Source organism: Ranitomeya imitator, chromosome 8 (genome assembly GCF_032444005.1).
Source record: "Ranitomeya imitator isolate aRanImi1 chromosome 8, aRanImi1.pri, whole genome shotgun sequence".
In the NCBI taxonomy this organism is placed as follows: domain Eukaryota; kingdom Metazoa; phylum Chordata; class Amphibia; order Anura; family Dendrobatidae; genus Ranitomeya; species Ranitomeya imitator.
The window spans coordinates 49,749,154-49,773,565 of NC_091289.1; the positions used below are offsets into that span (position 1 = coordinate 49,749,154).

General features: G+C 47.4%; 1 protein-coding gene across 1 annotated transcript in view; it reads right to left on the reverse strand.

Moving 5' to 3' along the window:
• The window catches only part of ADSL (adenylosuccinate lyase), a 72,504-nt gene that overhangs the window by 11,588 nt on the left and 36,504 nt on the right, over positions 1-24,412 (reverse strand). Inside the window, exon 10 of the mRNA XM_069736896.1 lies at positions 14,239-14,329. Within this exon, the coding sequence (XP_069592997.1) occupies positions 14,239-14,329 (91 nt within the window). The remainder of the gene's footprint in view (positions 1-14,238; positions 14,330-24,412) is intronic.

Below are 24,412 nucleotides of genomic sequence, written 5' to 3' on the forward strand. Positions count from 1 at the left end.
AAATAAATATTTTTGAGGAAAGAAAACTTATTTATTATTTTCACGGCTATGCGTTATAAACTTCTGTGAAGCACTTGGGGGTTCAAAGTGCTCACCACACATCTAGATAAGTTCCTTTGGGGGTCTAGTTTCCAAAATGGGGTCACTTGTGGGGGGTTTCTACTGTTTAGCCACATCAGGGGCTCTGCAAACGCAACGTGACGCCCGCAGAGCATTCCATCAAAGTCTGCATTTCAAAACGTCACTACTTCACTTCCGAGCCCCGGCATGTGCCCAAACAGTAGTTTACCCCCACATATGGGGTATCACCGTACTCAGGAGAAACTGGACAACAAATATTGGGGTCAAATTTCTCCTGTTACCCTTGGGAAAATAAAAAATTGCAGGCTAAAAGATCATTTTTGAGAAAATAATTTTTTATTTTATTTTCATGGCTCTGCGTTATAAACTTCTGTGAAGCACTTGGGGGTTCAAAGTCCTCACCACACATCTAGATTAGTTCCTTTGGGGGTCTAGTTTCCAAAATGGGGTCATTTGTGGGGGATCCCCAATGTTTAGGCACACAAGGGCTCTCCAAACGTGACATGGTGTCCGCTAATGATTGGAGCTAATTTTCCATTTAAAAAGCCAAACGGCGTGCCTTCCCTTCCGTGCGCCCAAACAGTGGTTTACCCCCACATATGGGGTATCCGCGTACTCAGGACAAACTGGACAATAACATTTGGGGTCCAATTTCTCCTAATACCCTTGGCAAAATAGGAAATTCCAGGCTAAAAAATCATTTTTGAGGAAAGAAAAGTTATTTTTTATTTTCTTGGCTCTGCGTTATAAACTTCTGTGAAGCAGCTGGGGGTTTAAAGTGCTCAATATGCATCTAGATAAGTTCCTTGGGGGGTCTAGTTTCCAAAATGGGGTCACTTGTGGGGGAGCTCCAATGTTTAGGCACACAGGGGCTCTCCAAACGCGACATGGTGTCCGCTAACAATTGGAGCTAATTTTCCATTCAAAAAGTCAAATGGCGCGCCTTCCCTTCCGAGCCCTGCCGTGTGCCCAAACAGTGGTTTACCCCCACATATAAAGTATCGGCGTACTCGGGAGAAATTGCCCAACAAATTTTAGGATCCATTTTATCCTATTGCCCATGTAAAAATAAAAAAATTGAGGCGAAAAGAAATTTTTTGTGAAAAAAAAGTACTTTTTCATTTTTACAGATCAATTTGTGAAGCACCTGAGGGTTTAAAGTGCTCACTAGGCATCTAGATAAGTTCCTTGGGGTGTCTAGTTTCCAAAATGGGGTCAGTTGTGGGGGAGCTCCAATTTTTAGGCACACGGGGGCTCTCCAAACGTGACATGGTGTCCGCTAAAGAGTGGAGTCAATTTTTCATTCAAAAAGTCAAATGGCGCTCCTTCCCTTCCAAGCCCTGCCGTGCGCCCAAACAGTGGTTTACCCCTACATATGAGGTATCAGCGTACTCAGGACAAATTGGACAACAACTTTCGTGGTTCAGTTTCTCCTTTTACCATTGTGAAATCAAAAAAATTGTTGCTAAAAGATAATTTTTGTGACTAAAAAGTTAAATGTTCATTTTTTCCTTCCATGTTGCTTCTGCTGCTGTGAAGCACCTGAAGGGTTAATAAACTTCTTGAATGTGGTTTTGAGCACCTTGAGGGGTGCAGTTTTTAGAATGGTGTCACTTTTGGGTATTTTCAGCCATGTAGACCCCGTAAACTGACTTCAAATGTGAGGTGGTCCCTAAAAAAAAATGGTTTTGTAAATTTCGTTCTAAAAATGAGAAATCGCTGGTCAAATTTTAACCCTTATAACTTCCTAGCAAAAAAAAATGTTGTTTCCAAAATTGTGCTGATGTAAAGTATACATGTGGGAAATGTTATTTATTAACTATTTTGTGTCACATAACTCTCTGGTTTAACAGAATAAAAATTCAAATTGTGAAAATTGCGAAATTTTCGCCAAATTTCCGTTTTTATCACAAATAAACGCATAATTTATTGACCTAAATTTACCACTAACATGAAGCCCAATATGTCACGAAAAAACAATCTCAGAACCGCTAGGATCCGTTGAAGCGTTCCTGAGTTATTACCTCATAAAGGGACACTGGTCAGAATTGCAAAAAACGGCAAGGTCTTTAAGGTCAAAATAGGCTGGGTCATGAAGGGGTTAAACCCTCAGGTGCTTCACAAATTGATCCGTAAAAATGAAAAAGTACTTTTTTTCACACAAAAAATCTTTTAGCCTCAATTTTTTCATTTTCACATGGGCAACAGGATAAAATGGATCCTAAAATTTGTTGGGCAATTTCTCCTGAGTACGCTGATACCTCACATGTGGGGCTAAACCACTGTTTGGGCACATGGTAAGGTTCGGAAGGGAAGGCGCGCCATTTGACTTTTTGAATGGAAAATTAGCTCCAATTGTTAGCGGACACCATGTCGCGTTTGGAGAGCCCCTGTGTGCCTATGCATTGGAGTTCCCCCACAAGTGACCCCATTTTGGAAACTAGACCCCCCAAGGAACTTATCTAGATGCATACTGAGTACTTTAAACCCCCAGGTGCTTCACAGAAGTATATAACACAGAGCCATGAAAATAAAAAATAATTTTTCTTTCCTCAAAAATAATTTTTTAGCCTGGAATTTCCTATTTTGCCAAGGGTAATAGGAGAAATTGGACCCCAAATGTTGTTGTCCAGTTTGTCCTGAGTACGCTGATACCCCATATGTGGGGGTAAACCACTGTTTGGGCGCACGGCAGGGCTCGGAAGGGAAGGCACGCCATTTGGCTTTTTAAATGGAAAATTAGCTCCAATCATTAGCGGACACCATGTCGCGTTTGGAGAGCCCCCGTGTGCCTAAACATTGCAGATCCCCCACAAATGACCCCATTTTGGAAACTAGACCCCCAAAGGAACTAATCTAGATGTGTGGTGAGGACTTTGAACCCCCAAGTGCTCACAGAAGTTTAGAACGCAGAACCATGAAAATAAAATAAAAAATTATTTTCTCAAAAATGATTTTTTAGCCCGCAATTTTTTATTTTCCCAAGGGTAACAGGAGAAATTTGACCCCAAAAGTTGTTGTTCAGTTTCTCCTGAGTACGCTGATACCCCATATGTGGGGTTAAACCACTGTTTGGGCACACGTCGGGGTTTGGAAGGGAAGTAGTGATGTTTTGAAATGCAGACTTTGATGGAATGCTCTGCGGGCGTCACGTTGCGTTTGCAGAGCCCTTGATGTGGCTAAACAGTAGAAACCCCCCAAAAGTGACCCCATTTTGGAAACTAGACCCCGAAAACAACTTATCTAGATGTGTGGTGAGCACTTTGAACCCCCAAGTGCTTCACAGAAGTTTATAACGCAGAGCCGTGAAAATAATAAATACGTTTTCTTTCCTCAAAAATGATGTTTTAGCAAGCAATTTTTTATTTTCACAAGGGTAACAGGAGAAATTGGACCCCAGTAATTGTTGCGCAGTTTATCCTGAGTATGCTGGTACCCCATATGTGGGGGTAAACCACTGTTTGGGCACACGTCGGGGCTCGGAAGTGAGGGAGCACCATTTGACTTTTTGAATACAAGATTGGCTGGAATCAATGGTGGCGCCATGTTGCGTTTGGAGACCCCTGATGTGCCTAAACAGTGGTAACCCCTCAATTCTACCTCCAACACTAACCCCAACACACCCCTAATCCCAACTGTAGCCATAACCCTAATCACAACCCTAACCACAACCCTAATTCCAACCCTAAGGCTATGTGCCCACGTTGCGGATTCGTGTGAGATTTTTCCGCACCACTTTTGAAAAATCTGTGGGTAAAAAGGCACTGCGTTTTACCCGTGGATTTACCGCGGATTTCCAGTGTTTTTTGTGCGGATTTCACCTGCGGATTCCTATTGAGGAACAGGTGTAAAACGCTGCGGAATCCGCACAAAGAATTGACATGCTGCGGAAAATACAACGCAGCGTTTCCGCACGGTATTTTGCGCAACATGGGCACAGCGAATTTGGTTTTCCATAGGTTTATTTGGTACTGTAAACCTGATGGAACACTGCTGCGGATCCGCAGCCAAATCCGCACCGTGTGCACATGGCCTAATTCTAAAGGTATGTGCACACGCTGCGGAAAACGCTGCGGATCCGCAGCAGTTTCCCATGAGTTTACAGTTCAATGTAAACCTATGGGAAACAAAAATCGCTGTACACATGCTGCAGAAAAACTGCACGGAAACGCAGGGGTTTACATTCTGCAGCATGTCACTTCTTTCTGCGGATTCCACAGCGGTTTTACAACTGCTCCAATAGAAAATCGCAGTTGTAAAACCGCAGTGAAATGCGCAGAAAAACCACGGTAAATCCGCAATAAATCCGCAGCGGTTTAGCACTGCGGATTTATCAAATCCGCTGCGGAAAAATCCGCAGAGGACCAGAATACGTGTGCACATACCGAAACCCTAACCCTAGTTCTAATCCCAACCTTAGTGGAAGAAAAAAAAATTTTTCTTTATTTTATTATTGTCCCTACCTATGGGGGTGACAAAGGGGGAAGGGGGGGGGTCATTTACTTTTTTTTTTATTTTGATCACTGTGAAATTTTATCACAGTGATCAAAATGCACTTGAAATGAATCTGCCGGCCGGCAGATTCGGCGGGCGCACTGCGCATGCGCCCGCCATTTTGGAAGATGGCGGCGCCCAGGAAAGAAGACGGACGGACCCCGGGAGGCTCGGTAACTATGATGGGGTGGCGGGGGAAGCACGGGGAGGTGGATCGCAATGCGGGGGGGGGGGGGGGGGGGGGGCGGTGGATCACAGTGCGGGGGGGTGGACCGGAGTGCAGGGGGGTGGGATTGGAGCACGGGGGGTGGGATTGGAGCACGGGGGAGCGGAGCACAGGACGGAGGGGAGCGGAGCACAGGACGGAGGGCTGGGGGGGGGCGATCGGTGGGGTGGGGTGGGTGCACATCAGTGTTTCCAGCCATGGCCGATGATATTGCAGCATCGGCCATGGCTGTATTGTAATAGTTCACCAGTTTTTTAGGTGAAATATTACAAATCGCTCTGATTGGCAGTTTCACTTTCCACAGCCAATCAGAGCGATCGTAGCCACGGGGGGGGGGGTGAAGCCATTCCCCCTGGGCTAAAGTACAACTCCTCCTGTCCCTGCAGGCCGGGTGAAATTACAGTTAACCCTTTCACCCGGCCTGCAGGAGCCCAATCCGGCCATGACGCATATGCTGCGTCACAGGTCGGAATGGCACAGGTTTTCACGACGCATACGGTGCGTCAAAGGTCGGGAAGGGGTTAAGAGGATACCATAAATATCTGGTGGTAGATTATCCCTTAGGGAACAAAAGGATCAAGAAACTGAAATCGAACATGCTGGATCCTTATCTCCCCCAACATAATCAGTCAGTGGAGAATCTGCAGGCCCCAGTACACATTACATTGTCAGGTTAGTATAATGTATATAGGGGTCATTAGACACCGTGTATGGACCGCCATTTCCAAACAGGCCACGGGTCTCTTGACCCAAACTCAACAGTCTGATATAGAGCTCCTGAGCTTGTGCCATACACCTACACCAGACACTTGATATTCATACATGTCACATGTTGGGAAGGCGTTAAATCAAGCCTATCCATTCTTAGTAAAAAACACAAAAATGATAATAAAATTGTAGATTGTCATTGGCAAAATAGACTGCTCCTATGACATTACAAGGCTGCAGGACAAAGGGTAAGTTCACACAGGGCTTTTTGCTGCTTTTTTAATGGGAATTTTCAGCTGCTTTTTACAGTACCAGCAAAGCCTATGAGATTTCAGAAATCTCATGCACACACATTGTTTTTTTGTGTGATCAGTATTTTGTGCTTTGCTGCGTTTTTTGGACAAAGAGCATGTCACTTCTTTCAGCGTTTTTGCTGCATTTTTTCACCCATTGACTTGAATGGGTGTTGAAAAAACGCAGCAAAAAAGAAGCAAAAACGCTCTGTGTGAACTTACCCTCTAAAGGTCCATTTACACTGCACAATTAACGTGCAGTCTACACAGGCTCCCGATAACTTGATGAATGAGCCAAAAGCATCAAAGAACCCATTACAGATGGACTAGTGTACATCTGAAGAAGAGTGGTCAGCCTGTGTAATCAGGATATTAAACGACTGCCATCAACAAATGTTACCGGTTGGTTAATTCTGTAAATGCACCAGTATTATTGGTGGACTCTTCAAATCATTGGTTAATAAGGAGATTTCTTTGTACTTACTGTAAAATCTTTTTCTCCGAGCCAATCATTGGGGGACACAGGACCATGGGTGTTATGCTGCTGCCTCTAGGAGGACACTAAGTAAACACAGAATTAACTCCTCCTCTGCAGTATACACCCCTTGACTTGCCAGTAATGACCCAGTTCGGTAGTAAAGCAGTAGGAGTATAAGAAAAACCAAGACAAGTAAACTATGTCAAAAACTGAGGAACAAACCACAACAACAACCAGCCAATAGGCTAACAGGGTGGGTGCTGTGTCCCCCAATGATTGGCTCGGAGAAAAAGATTTTACGGTGAGTACACAAAAATCTCCTTTTCTCCTACGCCTCATTGGGGGATACAGGACCATGGGACGTCCTAAAGCAGTCCCTGGGTGGGGAGCAATTGCACTGCTAAAACCCCATGTACCACTGGCAAACTGAGGTACCGCTGTCTGCAGAATGTGCCTACCAAGGGCAGCGTCTGCCGAAGCCTGGGTATGAACATGATAATGCTTCGTAAAAGTATGCAGACTGGACCAAGTCACAGCTTTGCAAAGCTGTTGTGCTGACGCCTGCTGCCGATTTGCCAAAGAAGCACAGACCGAGTTGAATGCGCCTTAATCCCTGCTGGGACAGGGGTGTTCCTGACGCGGTAGGGTTCCTGGATAGTGGAGCGAATCCACTTGGCTAGAGTGGCCTTTGAGGCGGGTAAACCTTTCCTATGTCCTTCCGGAAGCACGAACAGGACATCCGACTTACGGAAGGGAGCCGTGCGAGATATGTACCGCCGAAGAGCTCTAACTACATCCAAAGTATGGAGCGCTTTCTCGATACGATGGGCTGGTGCCAGACAGAATGACGGCAAGACAATGTCCTCATTTAGATGAAAAGAGGAGACGACTTTAGGTAGGAAAGAGGGAGAGGTCCTCAAAACTGCCTTGTCTGGGTGAAAAATCAGAAAAGGGGGTCGGCAAGACAGCCGCCAACTCAGAAACTCTCCTGATTGACGTAATCGCCACTAGAAAGACCACCTTCCATGAAAGGAGGGTGAGAGAGATGTCCTGCAATGGTTCGAAAGGGGCATCCTGAAGAACTCTGAGACCCAAGTTAAGATTCCATGAAGCCAAAGGCATTCTATAGGGAGGGACCACCCGAGAGACTCCTTGAATGAACGTGTTAACCGGCAGTCTGGAAGCAATCTTTCGTTGGAATAGAACTGACAATGCGGACACTTGTCCCTTGAGCGTGCCCAGCGCAAGGCCTGACTCTAAACCTGATTGGAGGAACTCAAGAATGGACGGAATGGAAAACACCAGAGGAGAACGTCCATGAGTATTGCACCACGAAAAGAAGATGCGCCAGGTGCGATGATAAATGCGCATGGATACGGGTTTCCTAGCACAAATCATGGTAGAAGAAACCCCTGGAAAGAATCCGGCTTGGGCTAAAATCCAGGATTCAATGGCCACGCCATCAAAGACAGGGCCCCGGAGTTCTGGTGGCAAATCGGGCCCTGTGAGAGAAGATCCCTGCGATCTGGAAGCCGCCAGGGGACGTCGGCGACCATTTGGACGAGTTCTGCGTACCATACTCGGCGCGGCCAGTCTGGCGTGAAAAGGATCACTGCCTTCTGCCCTGATCTTCTTGATGACCCTCGGGAGCAGGGGAAGAGGAGGAAATATGTACGGCAGATGGAACCGATGCCACGATAGCACCAGAGCGTCTGCTCCGATGGCGCAAGGATCACGGGATCAAGCAATGAACTGGGGAACCTGGTTGTTTAGTCTGGAGGCCATGAGATCCACATCCGGCGTCCCCCAGTGAAGACAAATCTGCTGGAAGACTTCCGGATGGAGGGACCAATCGCCCGAGGCAAGACCTTGGTGACTGAGGAAGTCCGCTTCCCAATTCTCCACACCCGGTATGTGGATTGCCGAGATGAGTGAATGATTGGTCTCGACCCAGCGTAGGATGTGGTAGACTTCGAGCATGGCTGCCCTGCTGCGAGTTTCCCCTTGCCGGTTGATATACGCCACAGCTGTGGCGTTGTCGGATTGGATTCTGATGGGAGGGCCTGCGAGAAGGTGGTGAAAATTGCGTAAGGCAAGTGTGATCGCTTGAATCTCCAAGATATTGATTGGAAGACACGACTCTCGTGTGGACCAACGTCCCTGTTCCGTGTGGTGATTGAAAACTGCGCCCAAGCCCAAAAGGCTGGCATCGGTGGTCACCACTAACCAGCGCACAGGGAGAAAGGACTTCCCTTGGTTCAGGGAGGACCATAGCGTCCACCACCTGAGGGTCTGCCTGACATGTGGGAACAGGCGAAAACGACGGTCGAGGGAGACTGGACTCCTGTCCCAGGCTAACAGCAGCACCTGTTGCAGGGGACGGAGATGGAACTGCGCAAACGGAACGGCTTCCATCGCCGCAACTATGTTCCCGAGGATGCGCATTGTGAAGCGAATGGAGTGAGGGACTGGGCGGGAGAGCTTGCGCGCTCCCTGTTGTAAGGACAATACCTTCTCTGGAGGGAGAATGACTAACCCGCGGGAAGAGTCCAAAATCATGCCCAGGAAGCAGATTTGCTGACTTGGCACTGGAGATGATTTCTCCAAGTTGATTTTCCAACCCAGGCGAGAAAGACAATCCATGGTGATACATACAGGTCCTTCTCAAAAAATTAGCATATAGTGTTAAATTTCATTATTTACCATAATGTAATGATTACAATTAAACTTTCATATATTATAGATTCATTATCCACCAACTGAAATTTGTCAGGTCTTTTATTGTTTCAATACTGATGATTTTGGCATACAACTCCTGATAACCCAAAAAACCTGTCTCAATAAATTAGCATATTTCACCCATCCAATCAAATAAAAGTGTTTTTTAATAACAAACAAAAAAACCAACAAATAATAATGTTCAGTTATGCACTCAATACTTGGTCGGGAATCCTTTGGCAGAAATGACTGCTTCAATGCGGCGTGGCATGGAGGCAATCAGCCTGTGACACTGCTGAGATGTTATGGAGGCCCAGGATGCTTCAATAGCGGCCTTAAGCTCATCCAGAGTGTTGGGTCTTGCGTCTCTCAACTTTCTCTTCACAATATCCCACAGATTCTCTATGGGGTTCAGGTCAGGAGAGTTGGCAGGCCAATTGAGCACAGTAATACCATGGTCAGTAAACCATTTACCAGTGGTTTTGGCACTGTGAGCAGGTGCCAGGTCGTGCTGAAAAATGAAATCTTCATCTCCATAAAGCATTTCAGCCGATGGAAGCATGAAGTGCTCCAAAATCTCCTGATAGCTAGCTGCATTGATCCTGCCCTTGATGAAACACAGTGAACCAACACCAGCAGCTGACATGGCACCCCACACCATCACTGACTGTGGGTACTTGACACTGGACTTCAGGCATTTTGGCATTTCCTTCTCCCCAGTCTTCCTCCAGACTCTGGCACCTTGATTTCCGAATGACATGCAAAATTTGCTTTCATCAGAAAAAAGTACTTGGGACCACTTAGCAACAGTCCAGTGCTGCTTCTCTGTAGCCCAGGTCAGGCGCCTCTGCCGCTGTTTATGGTTCAAAAGTGGCTTTACCTGGGGAATGCGGCACCTGTAGCCCATTTCCTGCACACGCCTGTGCACGGTGGCTCTGGATGTTTCCACACCATCCAGTCCACTGCTTCCTCAGGTTCCCCAAGGTCTGGAATCGGTCCTTCTCCACAATCTTCCTCAGGGTCCGGTCTCCTCTTCTCGTTGTACAGCGTTTTCTGCCACATTGTTTCCTTCCAACAGACTTACCATTGAGGTGCCTTGATACAGCACTCTGGGAACAGCCTATTTGTTGAGAAATTTCTTTCTGGGTCTTACCCTCTTGCTTGAGGGTGTCAATGATGGCCTTCTTGACATCTGTCAGGTCGCTAGTCTTACCCATGATGGGGGTTTTGAGTAATGAACCAGGCAGGGAGTTTATAAAAGCCGCAGGTATCTTTTGCATGTGTTTAGAGTTAATTAGTTGATTCAGAAGATTAGGGTAATAGGTCGTTTAGAGAACCTTTTCTTGATATGCTAATTTATTGAGACAGGTTTTTTGGGTTATCAGGAGTTGTATGCCAAAATCATCAGTATTAAAACAATAAAAGACCTGACAAATTTCAGTTGGTGGATAATGAATCTATAATATATGAAAGTTTAATTGTAATCATTACATCATGGTAAATAATGAAATTTAACACTATATGCTAATTTTTTGAGAAGGACCTGTACAGACTCCTCGCAGGCAGAATGGGATGGACCCTTGATTAATAGGTCGTCCAGATACAGAAGAACTACCACTCCCCGAGCGTGGAGAATGGCCATGACCTTCGCGAAGACTCTGGGGGCAGTGGCGAGTCCGAAGGGCAAGGCCACAAACTGGAAGCATTCGTCCTGAACTGCGAAGTGCAGGAACTGCTGATGAGAGGGAAAAATTGGGATGTGTAGATAAGCATCCTTGATGTCTATGGATGCAAGGAACTCTCTTTTTTCCTGGGACGCGACAACGTAATGGAGCGAGTCCATCCTGAAGTGTCGGACCCGTACGAACTTGTTTAGTAGCTTGAGGTCCAGTATGGGCCGTAGAGTCCCGTCCTTCTTTGGGACCACGAATAGGTTGGAGTAAAACCCCTTGAACCTTTGGTCTCGAGGGACAGGAATGATGACACCGTCCCTTTGAAGCGCCTGTATGGCCTGAAGAAGATGTGACGCTCTTGATTTGGGGGGAGAGGACTGAAAGAAGCGTGGACGGGGGGATAGAAGAAAACTCGATTTTGTATCCGGAGGACACGAGCTCTCTGACCCACTCGTTGTGAACGACCGAGAGCCAATTTTGACGGAACGAAAGAAGCCGTCCACCTACTTTGTCGGTGTCCGCCGGACACGTCGACGAGTCATTGTGTAGAAGGTTTAAGGGGTGCGGATGGCTTAGGGCCAGAAGGTCTCGGTCTGGGTTTCCAGGAACGGTTAGGTCTGTATGAGACCTGGGGATTTCTGTTTTCCCGCCGTCCCGAACCAGGGGAAGTGGATGACTAACTGGAGTGGTTACGAAAGGATCGGAATCGAAACCGTTGTTGATTCCGAAAGGGCCAGGCAGGTTTTTGATGAGGAAGAAATTTACTCTTCCCTCCGGTAGCGTCAGAAATTATTTGGTCTAGTTTCTCCCCAAATAAACGGCCAGCTTGGTAAGGTAAAGAAGTCAGTGACTTTTTAGAAGCAGAATCTGCTCGCCAATCGTGGAGCCACAAGGTCCTCCTGATGGAGATTGCGTTTGCAGCCGCTTGCGCTGCGCAATTAGCCGCAGCTATGGAAGCGTTAACTACGAAGGAAGGAGTGCTGCTCCTGAGGCCTCAAAGACTAAGAGAGCTAGGTAGTCAATTTGACGGTCAGAAGGGTTTTTGACTGATGAACCTTCGGATAGAGATAGGACGGTTTTGGATGCTAGTCGCGATACGGCAAGATCCACAGAAGGAGAGAGAAGCAACTCCTTCATCAGGTCCTTGGAGAAAGGATATTTAGCTTCCGTGGCTTTTTGAGCCGTAAATCGCTTATCCGGGTGTTCCCTGTGTTTTTGGACAATGTCCTGAAACTCAGGGTGATTAGCATATATCTTTTGGACGGGTTTAGTCTTTTCAAAAGACACGACGTGTTCCTGAGTGGATACAGATTCCTCGTCCACCATTAGTGTTTTGTTGACTGCCTCAATAAGGGAGTCAAGTGTCTCCTGACCAATAGAGGGGTCTTGGGTTAAAGATTCCTCTGACTCGTATTCGAAATCATGGACGCTGCGACCCTCGGGGGAGTGAGAAGATGAGCTCGCAGATGTTGAAGCTCGAGCGTGTACGGGGGGACGAGGCATGGGTTCCTTTCCTGGAACCCCAAGATTCCCGTAGTACAGTACCCCCTGTGGTCGGACGGCCCCGTACCGGCGCCAGATTCCGTCACGGTCGACGGAGGGGAGTTCTGGCTTAGGGAGGATCCCCGGAAAGAGTCCAATGCCTTGGCCAAAGAATCCATTGAATGTGACAAGGAAGCGGCCCACTCTGGGGGGTTAGGCGACGGGGTCGGTGGAGACATTGAAGGTGGAGGCAGAAGGCAGCTGTGCACAGGCCGGGTCACACTTCTGGCACAGAGGGGTATTGTGGGCACATGGCAGAATTGCAAGTGGCACATGAAGTAAAAAACACAGTGTGCTTTTTATTGCCCCTTTTAGCCTCCTTAGATTGAGACACAGTGTATGTCTATTCTCCAAAAACTGCGATAGCAGGGCTATAAGTGCAGAGAAGGGGTTAAGCTTTTTCCTATGGAGTGGAGCAGCTTACCCACGGTCCTGTGCTGGTGTCCCTGGGGAGGAAGAGAGGGAGGGTAGCGTTTTCGGCTGATTTCCTGCAGAAGTGGAGTCCCAAGATGGCGCCCGAGATTTGCAGGGCTCTTCTCGTTCAGAGCGAGAAGTGCGTGAGTAGTGGGTGGAGCTCCGGCGGTGGGCGGGAATTTTTACTGCGGCCTAGTCCGGTTGAAGAAGCCGTGGAATAAATTTATGGAGCTGGCGGCTGCGCCTAATGACCACCGCTGGCGTCTAGCCAGCGGTACCTCTCCCCAGGTACCCGGACCGCACCTTCCCAAGCAGGCGGCATGAGGAAGGGTACTACTCACCGAGGAGGGATGTCGCCTCCAGCTCAATCGATCCTCCCTATGCTGGGGGATGGAGAGCGTCTGTGCGTCTTCAGATGTGCCTGCCGCAGGGGATTGACGGCTACTGTGGGGACTACATGACGCCGAGGAGAGGGCTTGAATGCGGAGGAGCCCGGGAGATGCACATAAGAGGTATACTCTATGTGCTCGCCATCTTACACGGGGGAGATCGGGACCGTATAGGAACCGTCGCCCTAGCGTAGATTAGGCGTGCCCCATTCGTTGCAGGAGAGGTACGGGGAGGTATACTCGCCGTGCTCGCCTGTTCATGGTTCGGGGAAGAGCGGACCCTAGAAAGGAATCCGTTGCCCCCTTCACTCCGTTAATTAAAAAATAAAAATTTACAGAAAATAAAAATAAAATAAAAACGGTGGAGTCTGAAAACAGACCCAAGTGCCTCCTTCAGACACTAAGCAAGAACTGGGTCATTACTGGCCAGTCAAGGGGTGTATACTGCAGAGGAGGAGTTAATTATTTGTGCTTACTTAGTGTCCTCCTAGTGGCAAGCAGCATAACACCCATGGTCCTGTGTCCCCCAATGAGGCGTAGGAGAAAGAATATTATAAGAGAACCAGTTCACTTTTTTTTCTTAAAAATGTGCGAAAAGAGAACAATTCAGAAGGCAATTCACTCACATCCTGTCAGTAGCCTGGTATAGATAAACGTCATCAGCCATGTAAGACATATACCTGTGTATTAAGCAGCCAGCCCAAAAGGAGAACATAGCAGCTTGTAAATGGTAATAAAAATCTCATTATACACAGTCACATAACCCTGTGTATTTAACAACCTTTCTAGAAGAGGATATAGCAGCTTGTAAATGGTTAATAAAAATCTTACTATACAGAGACAACAGCAGCTAGAAGAAGGCTGTGACAGGGTTTAGCTCTACTGCTGCTGCTCCATAATACACAGGAAGCCATCTTACATTGCTAATTTAACATACAGGATGAAGGCAAGAGCAGACTCCTCCTATTGTTTATAACCAACACACTCCCTTTCCCCCACACAGTGGTATCCATCAACTGAAAAGAAGGAGCCCCACTCATGTCTTTATTTCTTAAATGGACAAAGGTTTTTATCACTATGTTTGAAAGAAAATATTAGATTTGATATTTCCTTGCTATACATACTTGAGACAAGCTTCTGGAGATGAAGGGGCATATTATGACTAAAGACTAAACTGATGATATAATGAGTTCAGGGTTTCTTCTTTCTTAGTCGGTATTACCTTAGGATAAACCACAAGCCCTTCAGAGATGTTCTGCAGAGTGCTGAGTACAATATCTGCAGTTAGGAAAGCTTCTGCCAAGCAAACGCGCCTAGAAAAGAAACACAAACATACAGGGGAAGGTAAATGGAAGCAGCTTTGTGCCTTGTTTCCAATGAAGAAACCTGCAGGTTCAGCTACTGGAAGGGGTCAGGAGATACAGACATATGGCCACTGGTTATGAAGAGCGTGGTCTACAATGGCGGAGTAAAATGAAAGTGACACACTCCTAGGTGACAGGGCAGGCGGCACACTGTATTGAAGGGCACCTACATTTTACAAAAACAGTTTTAAGAGAGGTTGGCCAGTCTTTTGCTAAAAATCTTCAGTCATTCTATGTGATTGCAGACTTCTGAATCCTAAGAGTGCGTGCACGGCATACTGTCTGAATTCTCCGGTGTCACTGCCGAGACTGTGTGGACACGTAACCACAAGTATGCAATTTGTACACATATGGTCATGTGCTGACGAGACCTGCTTGGGCTCAATCAATCCGAGTGAACTGAATAAGGCCATGCCCATCTAGTCAGGATGTGGATGGAAGCATGCAGATCACAGACATGCGCCACGTGACGGTTTCGGCAGTGCCACTGGAGAATCCTGACAGCGTTCAGTGCACACGCTGTGGAAATCCCTATGTCTGCATTCACAGAGTTATTGCAGACTTTCGCCACAAGACCAGACAACCCCTTTAAGATGCTGTATTTAATGTATAGAAGTTTTGATAGCGGACATCTGGGGGTCCTGAGAACCCTTTCCCCGTGAAAGGCAGACGTGCTCAGTTTATCCTCAACGTGGTGTAAGGGCTTAATAGGGAGAGTTTACAGGCAGACGCCCTGCTCTGTTCCGAGAATAAGCAGCTATTTCCTTTTGGCGATCATGGAGGGTCTCTGGACCAGGACTCCCATTGGTCAAAACTGACTAAATATTGGCTACAATATCGTAGTTACTTACCGATAACGGTATTTCTCTGATCCCATGACGGCACTAACGAGAGAGAGGGATCCGCCCTCAGGGACAGGAAACCCACAGGTTAAAAAGGCGGGACCTCTCCTCCACCTCAGTTGGTTTACAGAGCCTTGCAGGGAATTTCTGCTGTAACTTAATTGGTTATTTTTACACAACAAATCATAACTATATAACTTATATAAGCTCATATATATATATATATATATATATATATATATATATATATATATATTGTAAGGATTTCACTCACTCAGCTGCGACGGCTGACACTCAGGAGACGTGTTCCTTTAAAGTTCACTGGGTTTATTGCTTCATAAACCATGTGGCAAACAACAGAAAACAAATAGCCTTTGGTTCAGGTAAAGAAAAACAAGTAAAGAGCAACACACCCTCATATCCAGTACAAGGATCCCTTCATAAACCAACACTATATACCAATAGAGAACTATGAAGACGCTGGATCAAGAATAAAACCACAATTTTATTAGAAAATATCAAAAATACATATACATAATATAAATAGTGTAACACACTAGTAAGACTAGAATAGACATATACAGGGTCAGAACAGAAGCTCCAACCAGGTACAACCCCCTAATATATAACACATAACAGGTCCAAAAAATGCCGTAATTAACTAGCAGATCCCTCAATAGTCCTGGTACAGCAGAAGTCCCACATGACTAGAAACCCTATACCCCATAACCATATAGCAGTGCCAATATACATAAAGTAGTAACCAGAGACTGGGAACAGAGCTAGCAGCCAGAAATAATCGGTATCTATGCCGTGTGGACTAACGGCGTAGGCACAACAATCACCAGAAGGTAAGAAAACATAAGCAGCTAGAGATGGTAACTACCTGTGGTCATGCTGAAACCAGGGAGGGAGGGGTCGTACCGGCTGGGCGCACCTCAAGGTACGGTACGACCCCTCCCTCCCTGGTTTCAGCATGACCACAGGTAGTTACCATCTCTAGCTGCTTATGTTTTCTTACCTTCTGGTGATTGTTGTGCCTACGCCGTTAGTCCACACGGCATAGATACCGATTATTTCTGGCTGCTAGCTCTGTTCCCAGTCTCTGGTTACTACTTTATGTATATTGGCACTGCTATATGGTTATGGGGTATAGGGTTTCTAGTCATGTGGGACTTCTGCTGTACCAGGACTATTGAGGGATCTGCTAGTTAATTACGGCATTATTTGGACCTGTTATGTGTTATATATTAGGGGGTTGTACCTGGTTGGAGCTTCTGTTCTGACCCTGTATATGTCTATTCTAGTCTTACTAGTGTGTTACACTATTTATATTATGTATATGTATTTTTGATATTTTCTAATAAAATTGTGGTTTTATTCTTGATCCAGCGTCTTCATAGTTCTCTATTGGTATAAAGAAAAACAAGTGTCCAGTTCATCCGGCTCAGTCCTGAAGCCGTAACACACTCAGGAGGGTTTCACCTCCACACATACCTACCTGTGTTAAGCATTAGGCTTTCTTTTATATGTCTAACCACACCCAGAACCCATCACATGACCAGACATGTGGTTGTGACATCACCACAGGTCCTGAAACACATATAGGTAGCCATGGTTACATCACAGCAACAAGCCATCTATAAGACACATATCTCCCATCGATTAGACATCCTTTAGCCACGCTACATACCTCCCCCCTCTGCCTAAAGCCGTGGGGCTTGGCACTTTCTCCCACTAGACAAGGGATTCTTGACAGGGCATCAGCATTACCGTGCAGCTTTCCGGCCCTATGTTCCACATGGAAACAGAAGTCCTGCAGGGCTAAGAACCAACGGGTGACCCTAGCATTTCTACCCTTCGTTTCCCTCATCCACCTAAGTGGGGCATGGTCGGATATCAGTCTAAATTTACGTCCCAGCAAATAGTACCGTAATGTGTCGACTGCCCATTTTATGGCCAAGCACTCCTTTTCAACGACTGAGTAGTTCTTTTCAGACGAGGACAGCTTCCTACTCAGATAGAGAACAGGATGCTCCTCTCCATGTAGTTCTTGGGAAAGGACTGCTCCCACCCCAACATCTGAGGCATCTGTCTGAAGAATAAACTCTTTCTTGAAGTTTGGGGCCATCAGAACGGGTTGCTTACATAAAGCCTCTTTCATTTCTTGGAAGGCTGAATCTGTTTCTTCGGACCACTTAACCATTACTGATTTTGTCCCTTTTAGCAGGTCAGTCAGAGGCGCCGCCATTGTGGCGAAGTTTGGGATGAACCTCCTGTAATATCCCATGATTCCCAGGAAGGCTTTAACTTGCTTCTTGGAAACTGGTTTTGGCCATGTTTGAATTGCCTCCACTTTACTGATTTGGGGTTTTATTTCTCCATGACCCACTATGTATCCAAGGTACTTAGCTTCTTCTTTACCCAATGCACACTTCTTCGGGTTTATTGTAAATCCGGCCTCTCTTATAGCATCAAACACCGCTTGTACTTTCTCCAGATGACTCTCCCAGTCCAGGCTAAAGATGACGATATCATCTAGGTACGCAGCAGCGTATGCCTTGTGGGGTGCAAGGACTCTATCCATAGCCCTTTGGAAGGTGGCCGGAGCTCCCTGTAGGCCAAATGGCATCCGGACATACTGGAAGCATCCATCTGGTGTAGAAAACGCCGTCTTCTCCTTGGCTTCCTGTGCCATGGGGATCTGCCAATACCCCTTCATCAAATCCAAGGTGGTTATGTACCTGGCGGGCCCAAGCCTTTCGATGAGCTCATCAACTCGGGGCATGGGATATGCGTCGAACTTGGAGACCTCATTCAACTTCCTATAGTCGTTGCAAAATCTCCACTCCCCATCAGGTTTTGGGACCAGGACAATTGGGCTCGACCAACCGCTCTTGGATTCCTCAATGACTCCAAGCTTCAACATACGCTCCACTTCCTTGGAGACTATTTCTCGACGGGCCTCAGGAATTCTATAGGGCTTCACGTTCACGCGCACATGGGGCTCTGTCAGGACCTCATGCTCTATGACCTTCGTGTACCCAGGCAACTCGGAAAACAGGTCCCTGTTTTTCTGGAGTAACTCCCGGCATTGCTGTTTCTGGGACTCCGATAGCGTCTCCGCTATAGTAACCGCTCCAACCTCATCTTCTGGGTTGCTTAACAACGATGGAGTTACTGTCGGCTCTCTATCTTGCCACGGCTTGATAAGGTTGACATGGTATACTTGGAATGGTTTCCGTCTTCCTGGTTGGTGAATTTTATAGTTTACTTCACCAAGTTTCTCGACAACCTCATATGGCCCTTGCCATTTGGCCAAGAACTTGCTTTCCACTGTCGGAACTAACACAAGAACTCGGTCTCCCGGATTGAATTGCCTCACTCTTGCAGACCGGTTGTAGACCCTGGCCTGAGCTTCTTGTGCTTGGAGAAGGTGTTCTTTCACGATAGGCATCACCTTTGCAATCCTCTGCTGCATCAGGGCCACATGCTCAATGACGCTTCTGTGGGGCGTGACTTCGGCTTCCCAGGTTTCCTTGGCTATATCCAGGAGTCCTCGTGGATGTCGGCCATACAGAAGCTCAAACGGTGAGAAACCTGTGGAGGCCTGTGGAACTTCACGAATGGAAAACATCAAATAGGGTAAGAGACAATCCCAGTCTCTACCGTCTTTCTCTATAGCTTTTCTCAGCATGCTCTTCAGTGTCTTGTTAAATCTCTCAACAAGGCCATCTGACTGGGGATGGTACACCGAGGTCCTCAACTGGGAGATTTTCAGGGCTTTGCATAGTTCCCTCATCACCTTGCTCATGAAAGGTGTCCCCTGGTCAGTCAGGATCTCCTTCGGCAGACCTGTCCGGGAAAAGACATGGACCAACTCGCGAGCTATACTCTTTGAAGAAGAATTTCTCAAGGGAATTGCCTCAGGATAGCGTGTGGCATAGTCCAGGATGACTAATATATACTGATGGCCCCGGGCTGATTTAACTAAGGGACCGACCAAGTCCATGGCAATTCTCTCGAATGGCACCTCAATAATGGGCAGTGGCACAAGGGGGTTCCGGAAATGAGGAGTGGGAGCAGTTAGCTGACATGTAGGGCAGGACCTGCAATAGTTCACTATTTCCCGGTGGCACCCAGGCCAATAGAACCTCTGCACAACCCGTTCCTGCGTTTTTTCCACCCCTAGGTGTCCACCCAAGATGTGTGAATGGGCCATGTCCAACACCTTCCGTCTATATGGACCCGGCACTACCAACTGCTCTACCAACTCCTCCCTTATTTTCGTGACCCGGTACAACAACTTCCTGCTCATTAGAAAATGGGGAAATCTTGTGTCTGCCCCCGGCTCCTGTACCACCCCGTCAATAACTGTGACATTATTAAAGGCTTCCCTCAGAGTGGGGTCCCTATGTTGGGCAGTCCCAAAATTTTCACCGGATACCTCTAACTCCAGAATGTCAGATGCAGGGGACACTTCCTCCTCATCTCCAGCCAGGACACAAAAAGGAAATCTGTCTGACTCTGGGTGTGGCACCACCCTTCCCGGGTTCACTGGTTCCCTACTCTTGCTAGGGAGCTCAGAACCTTTCCCCCACAAATCCCAAAACAAACAGAAATCCCGGCCAATAATTATAGGGTGCAACAAGTCCTGAACGACGCCGACTATGTGGGACTCCGTGCCACATGTCGTTTCAATGTTCACACTGGCCACAGGGTAGTCCTTTGCATCACCATGTATGCACCGCACTCCGACCTTCTTTCCCGGGAGCAGGTGGAGAGGAAAAGTGGCCCTCACCAGGGTCACTAGGCTCCCCGAGTCTAACAGTGCCGTTACTGCTTGACCGTTCACCTTCACGGGACATGCTTGAGGTCCCTCGTTGGGCGGAGAGTTCACACTGCAAGCTGGATACGCATAGTATGAACAACGGCGTCCCATGCTGCAGTCCATCTGCTCAGTGGTTTGGGAACAACGGGCAGCTATATGTCCTGGCTTGTGGCACCTCCAACAAATAATATCACCCGTGGGGACCTTGGGCACCACCTCCCCCGCCCTTTGTGACCTTGGACGCACCACCCCTTTTTGGGACTCAGCTGCCTTCTGGGATCCCCAGTACGGCATGGGCTGCCTCCCGAAGGAGCCTTCCAACCCTTGGTACCTCTCAACCAGTCCGATCAGCTCGTCGGCATTCTGGGGATCACCCTGGGCAACCCAAGACTGTATAGGCCTCGGGAGGGAATGGACAAACCGATCCATCATCACCCGTTCTACCATCTGTGCAGGCGCAGAGGACTCTGGCTGCAGCCATTTCTGGACCAGGTGCAACAGATCAAACATTTGGGAACGAGGTGGTTTGTCCCGGTGATAGCACCAGGAGTGAACTCGCTGTGCTCTGACAGTCAGTGTCACCCCCAAACGTGCGAGAATCTCGGCTTTCAATTTGTGATACTCTTTGGCATCCTGCAAGGTCAAATCATAGTACGCCTTCTGGGGTTCTCCCGTCAGGTATGGCGCAAGTACCTCTGCCCACTGCTCTGGCGGAAGTTTTTCCCTCTCAGCGACCCTCTCAAACACCGTCAGGAAGGCCTCAACATCATCCCCGGGAGTCATTTTCTGCAATGCGCGTCTTACCGTTTTCCGGACGTGGGTGTCATCAGCCAAACCTGGGGTTGGGGCGCTCGCCTTGCCCTGGATGGCGGTTGCCAGAAGCTGCATCTGCTGCTGATGCTCCTGCTGGCTCTGCTGCATCTGCTGCCGTTGCTCCTGCTGGCTCTGCTGCATCTGCTGCTGGCTCTGTTGTAACTGCTGCCGTTGCTCCTGCTGGCTTTGTTGCATCTGCTGCCGTTGCTCCTGCTGGCTCTGTTGTATCTGCTGCATCAACAGCCTGTTGGTCTCTTGCTGCCTTTTCTCCTGCTGTGACTGCATCTGGACCAATAGTTTCAGCAGGTCCTCCATTTTCTCCGGCAATGCTTGCTGGCTTGCAACAGCCTTGACCCAGGACATTCAAAATAAACTCACGTCTCCGCTGGGAACGCTGCTCGCACGTCTACCACCAATTGTAGGGATTTCACTCACTCAGCTGCGACGGCTGACACTCAGGAGACGTGTTCCTTTAAAGTTCACTGGGTTTATTGCTTCATAAACCATGTGGCAAACAACAGAAAACAAATAGCCTTTGGTTCAGGTAAAGAAAAACAAGTGTCCAGTTCATCCGGCTCAGTCCTGAAGCCGTAACACACTCAGGAGGGTTTCACCTCCACACATACCTACCTGTGTTAAGCATTAGGCTTTCTTTTATATGTCTAACCACACCCAGAACCCATCACATGACCAGACATGTGGTTGTGACATCACCACAGGTCCTGAAACACATATAGGTAGCCATGGTTACATCACAGCAACAAGCTATCTATAAGACACATATCTCCCATCGATTAGACATCCTTTAGCCACGCTACAATATATATATATATATATATATTATTATATATATATATATTTTTTTTTTTTGCACACCTCGTGACTTAAATTATTAGTAGTGTGGACACCCATACGTGAAGGGAGGGAATATACAGGTGCCGTCATGGGATCAGAGAAATACCGTTATCGGTAAGTAACTACGATATTCTCTTACCCCATGACCAGGGCCGCCATCAGGGCATTACAGCCGTGACTGGCGTAAGGGGCCCGGTGAGCAGAGGGGGCCCGCATCGGGCCCCCTCTTACCTGCTCACCGGGCCCCTACCGGCAGCCGCAGGCTGAACCGGGCCCTTAGCGGCGGCCGGCGCTGCAGCTGTACGCTATTGACATGCGGGCCCGCGCCCGCACGTCAATAGTTAACAGCCGCCAGCCGCAGCGTGCAGGTCGCCGGCGTCTGACATCATTGTCAGTCGCCGGCGAGTGCACAGTGCAGCTGCGTGGAGAGAGGAGCGCGGCAGATAAGTAGAACTTTTTTTTTTTTCTATTAAGAGCGGAGAGCGGCAAATTCAAGACAATGCAGTGATGGAGGAACTGAGGGTGGCGGAAGAGACACTGGCCTCTCAGAATTCAAGAGAAGCGCAACTTCGTATGAGGGCGGCTCAGGTAGCGGTCGATGAACTCCATATGCGTAGGGCAAATAGGTTGAGAGCCTTTCAAAAGGAAACATTTTATTCTGAGGGAGAGAAGGTGGGACATTTGCTCTCGGTGGTGGTTTCTGCGCAGCGGGATTCTTCACATGTATACTCCATAAGAACAGAGGAAGGTAAAACGGTTACTCAAGGGGAGGAAATTTTAGACGTTTTTCGGAGATTTTATAGTAAATTATATTCTTCTAGGGTGGATAAAAGTCCTGAGGAAATGAATAGATATCTGAAAGAGGTTGACTTACCCAGACTAGGTAGAGAGGAAAGGGAGTGGATGGATAGACCGCTTGGGGAGGAAGAATTGAAGGCGGCTTTGGCGGATATGGCGGGGGGCAAGGCTCCGGGGACGGACGGTATCCCAGTAGAGGTTTATAAAATTCTTAATGCAGAGTTAATGTCCAAATTGGAGCGAGTGTTCTCTGAGTCGTTGGAGAGGGGAGTGCTGCCTCCATCAATGAGAGAGGCCATTGTGGTGGTTATTCCTAAAGCTGATAAAGATCCTCAACAGCCGGAGTCGTATAGACCAATTTCACTTCTAACGGCTGACATAAAGATTTTGGCGAAGGCCCTGGCGAACAGGCTGTCCCAAGTGATCGATAAATTGATTCACCCAGACCAGTCTGGCTTTATGCCCAATAAATCCACGGCAATTAACTTGAGAAGGCTATTTTTAGATATGCAAATTCCTGCAGACAATGCCGGAAAAAGAGTTGTGGTGTCTTTAGATGCCCACAAGGCCTTTGATTGTGTGGAGTGGAGTTACTTGTGGTCGGTACTGGATCGCCTGGGGTTTGGTCCAAAATTCATCTCCTGGGTTAAGTTGCTGTACTCGTTCCCAACGGCAAAAATTAGAGTTAATAATAATTTGTCAGAGAGTTTCCCGCTGTTTAGGGGTACCAGACAGGGGTGTCCGCTGTCCCCGTTGCTCTTCGCTCTGGCCGTAGAGCCGTTAGCGGCTAAAATAAGAGGTGCTCAGGAGGTTAGAGGTTTCATCTATGGTAGGAGGGAAGACAAAATTGCATTATATGCTGACGATATTTTGTTGTTCCTGGAGGATTCTGAAAGGTCCCTGTGCAATGCGGTTGCTTTGATTGAGGAGTTTGGTCGGTTTTCGGGTCTCACAATAAACTGGGATAAGTCTTGTATGTTGTTGATTGAGGGGGACAGTATTGGCAGTGGAGAGAGGGCGATAACCACAAAATTAAAGATTGTTCAAAAATTCAAATATTTGGGTATTCAGATTGCTCTTCCTCTAACTACCTTTGAGGAACTGAATTTAAGTCCATTAATGCAGAAAATTCGTACCAAGATTGCGGCATGGAACAAATTACATTTATCGGTGGTTGGTAGGGTGAACCTCTTAAAGATGATTGTAATGCCACAGTTGTTGTACGTGCTACATAACTCTCCCATTTGGATTACACAATGCAGATTCCGTAAGATTAGGTCTTTGTTTGGGGAATTAATATGGGGAGGAAAGAGTCCTAGGTTTAAACAGGAGATACTTCAGAGGGCCAAAACAGAGGGGGGTCTTGCACTTCCTAATCCATGGCTATACTTCTTAGCAGCACAGTGTCAACATCTCAAAGGATGGGGGGAGGAGGCAGGGAGTGTGCAAATACCTAATAGCTTGAGGTTCTTACTACAGGCAGACGTTTTGAGTGACAGTTTGGAGGGAGGACAATTCAAACAAATGGGTTCACAGGGGTGCACTATCAAATTAATTCACAGAGTATGGGAAAAAGTCAAACTCATTAGGGAAGTGAGTGGGTTCACCAGATTCTCGCCTATTTGGGACAACATTTATCTACCGGAATTTAGGCAGAGGGAGGGTTTTCACTTTTGGTCTGCAGCAGGTATTAAACGGCTGGGGCAGCTGATAAGTCAGGGCAGACTTAAAACATTTGAGGAGTTGCAGGAAGAATTTCAGTTGCCACGGTCTGAATTGTTCCAGTATAATCGTATCTCTCATGCTTATCAGGCACAGAATAAAAGGGGAGCCATAGTGGTACAGATTGATCTCATGCTCGACTATATCCTTAAGAATAGCTGCACGAAGGGG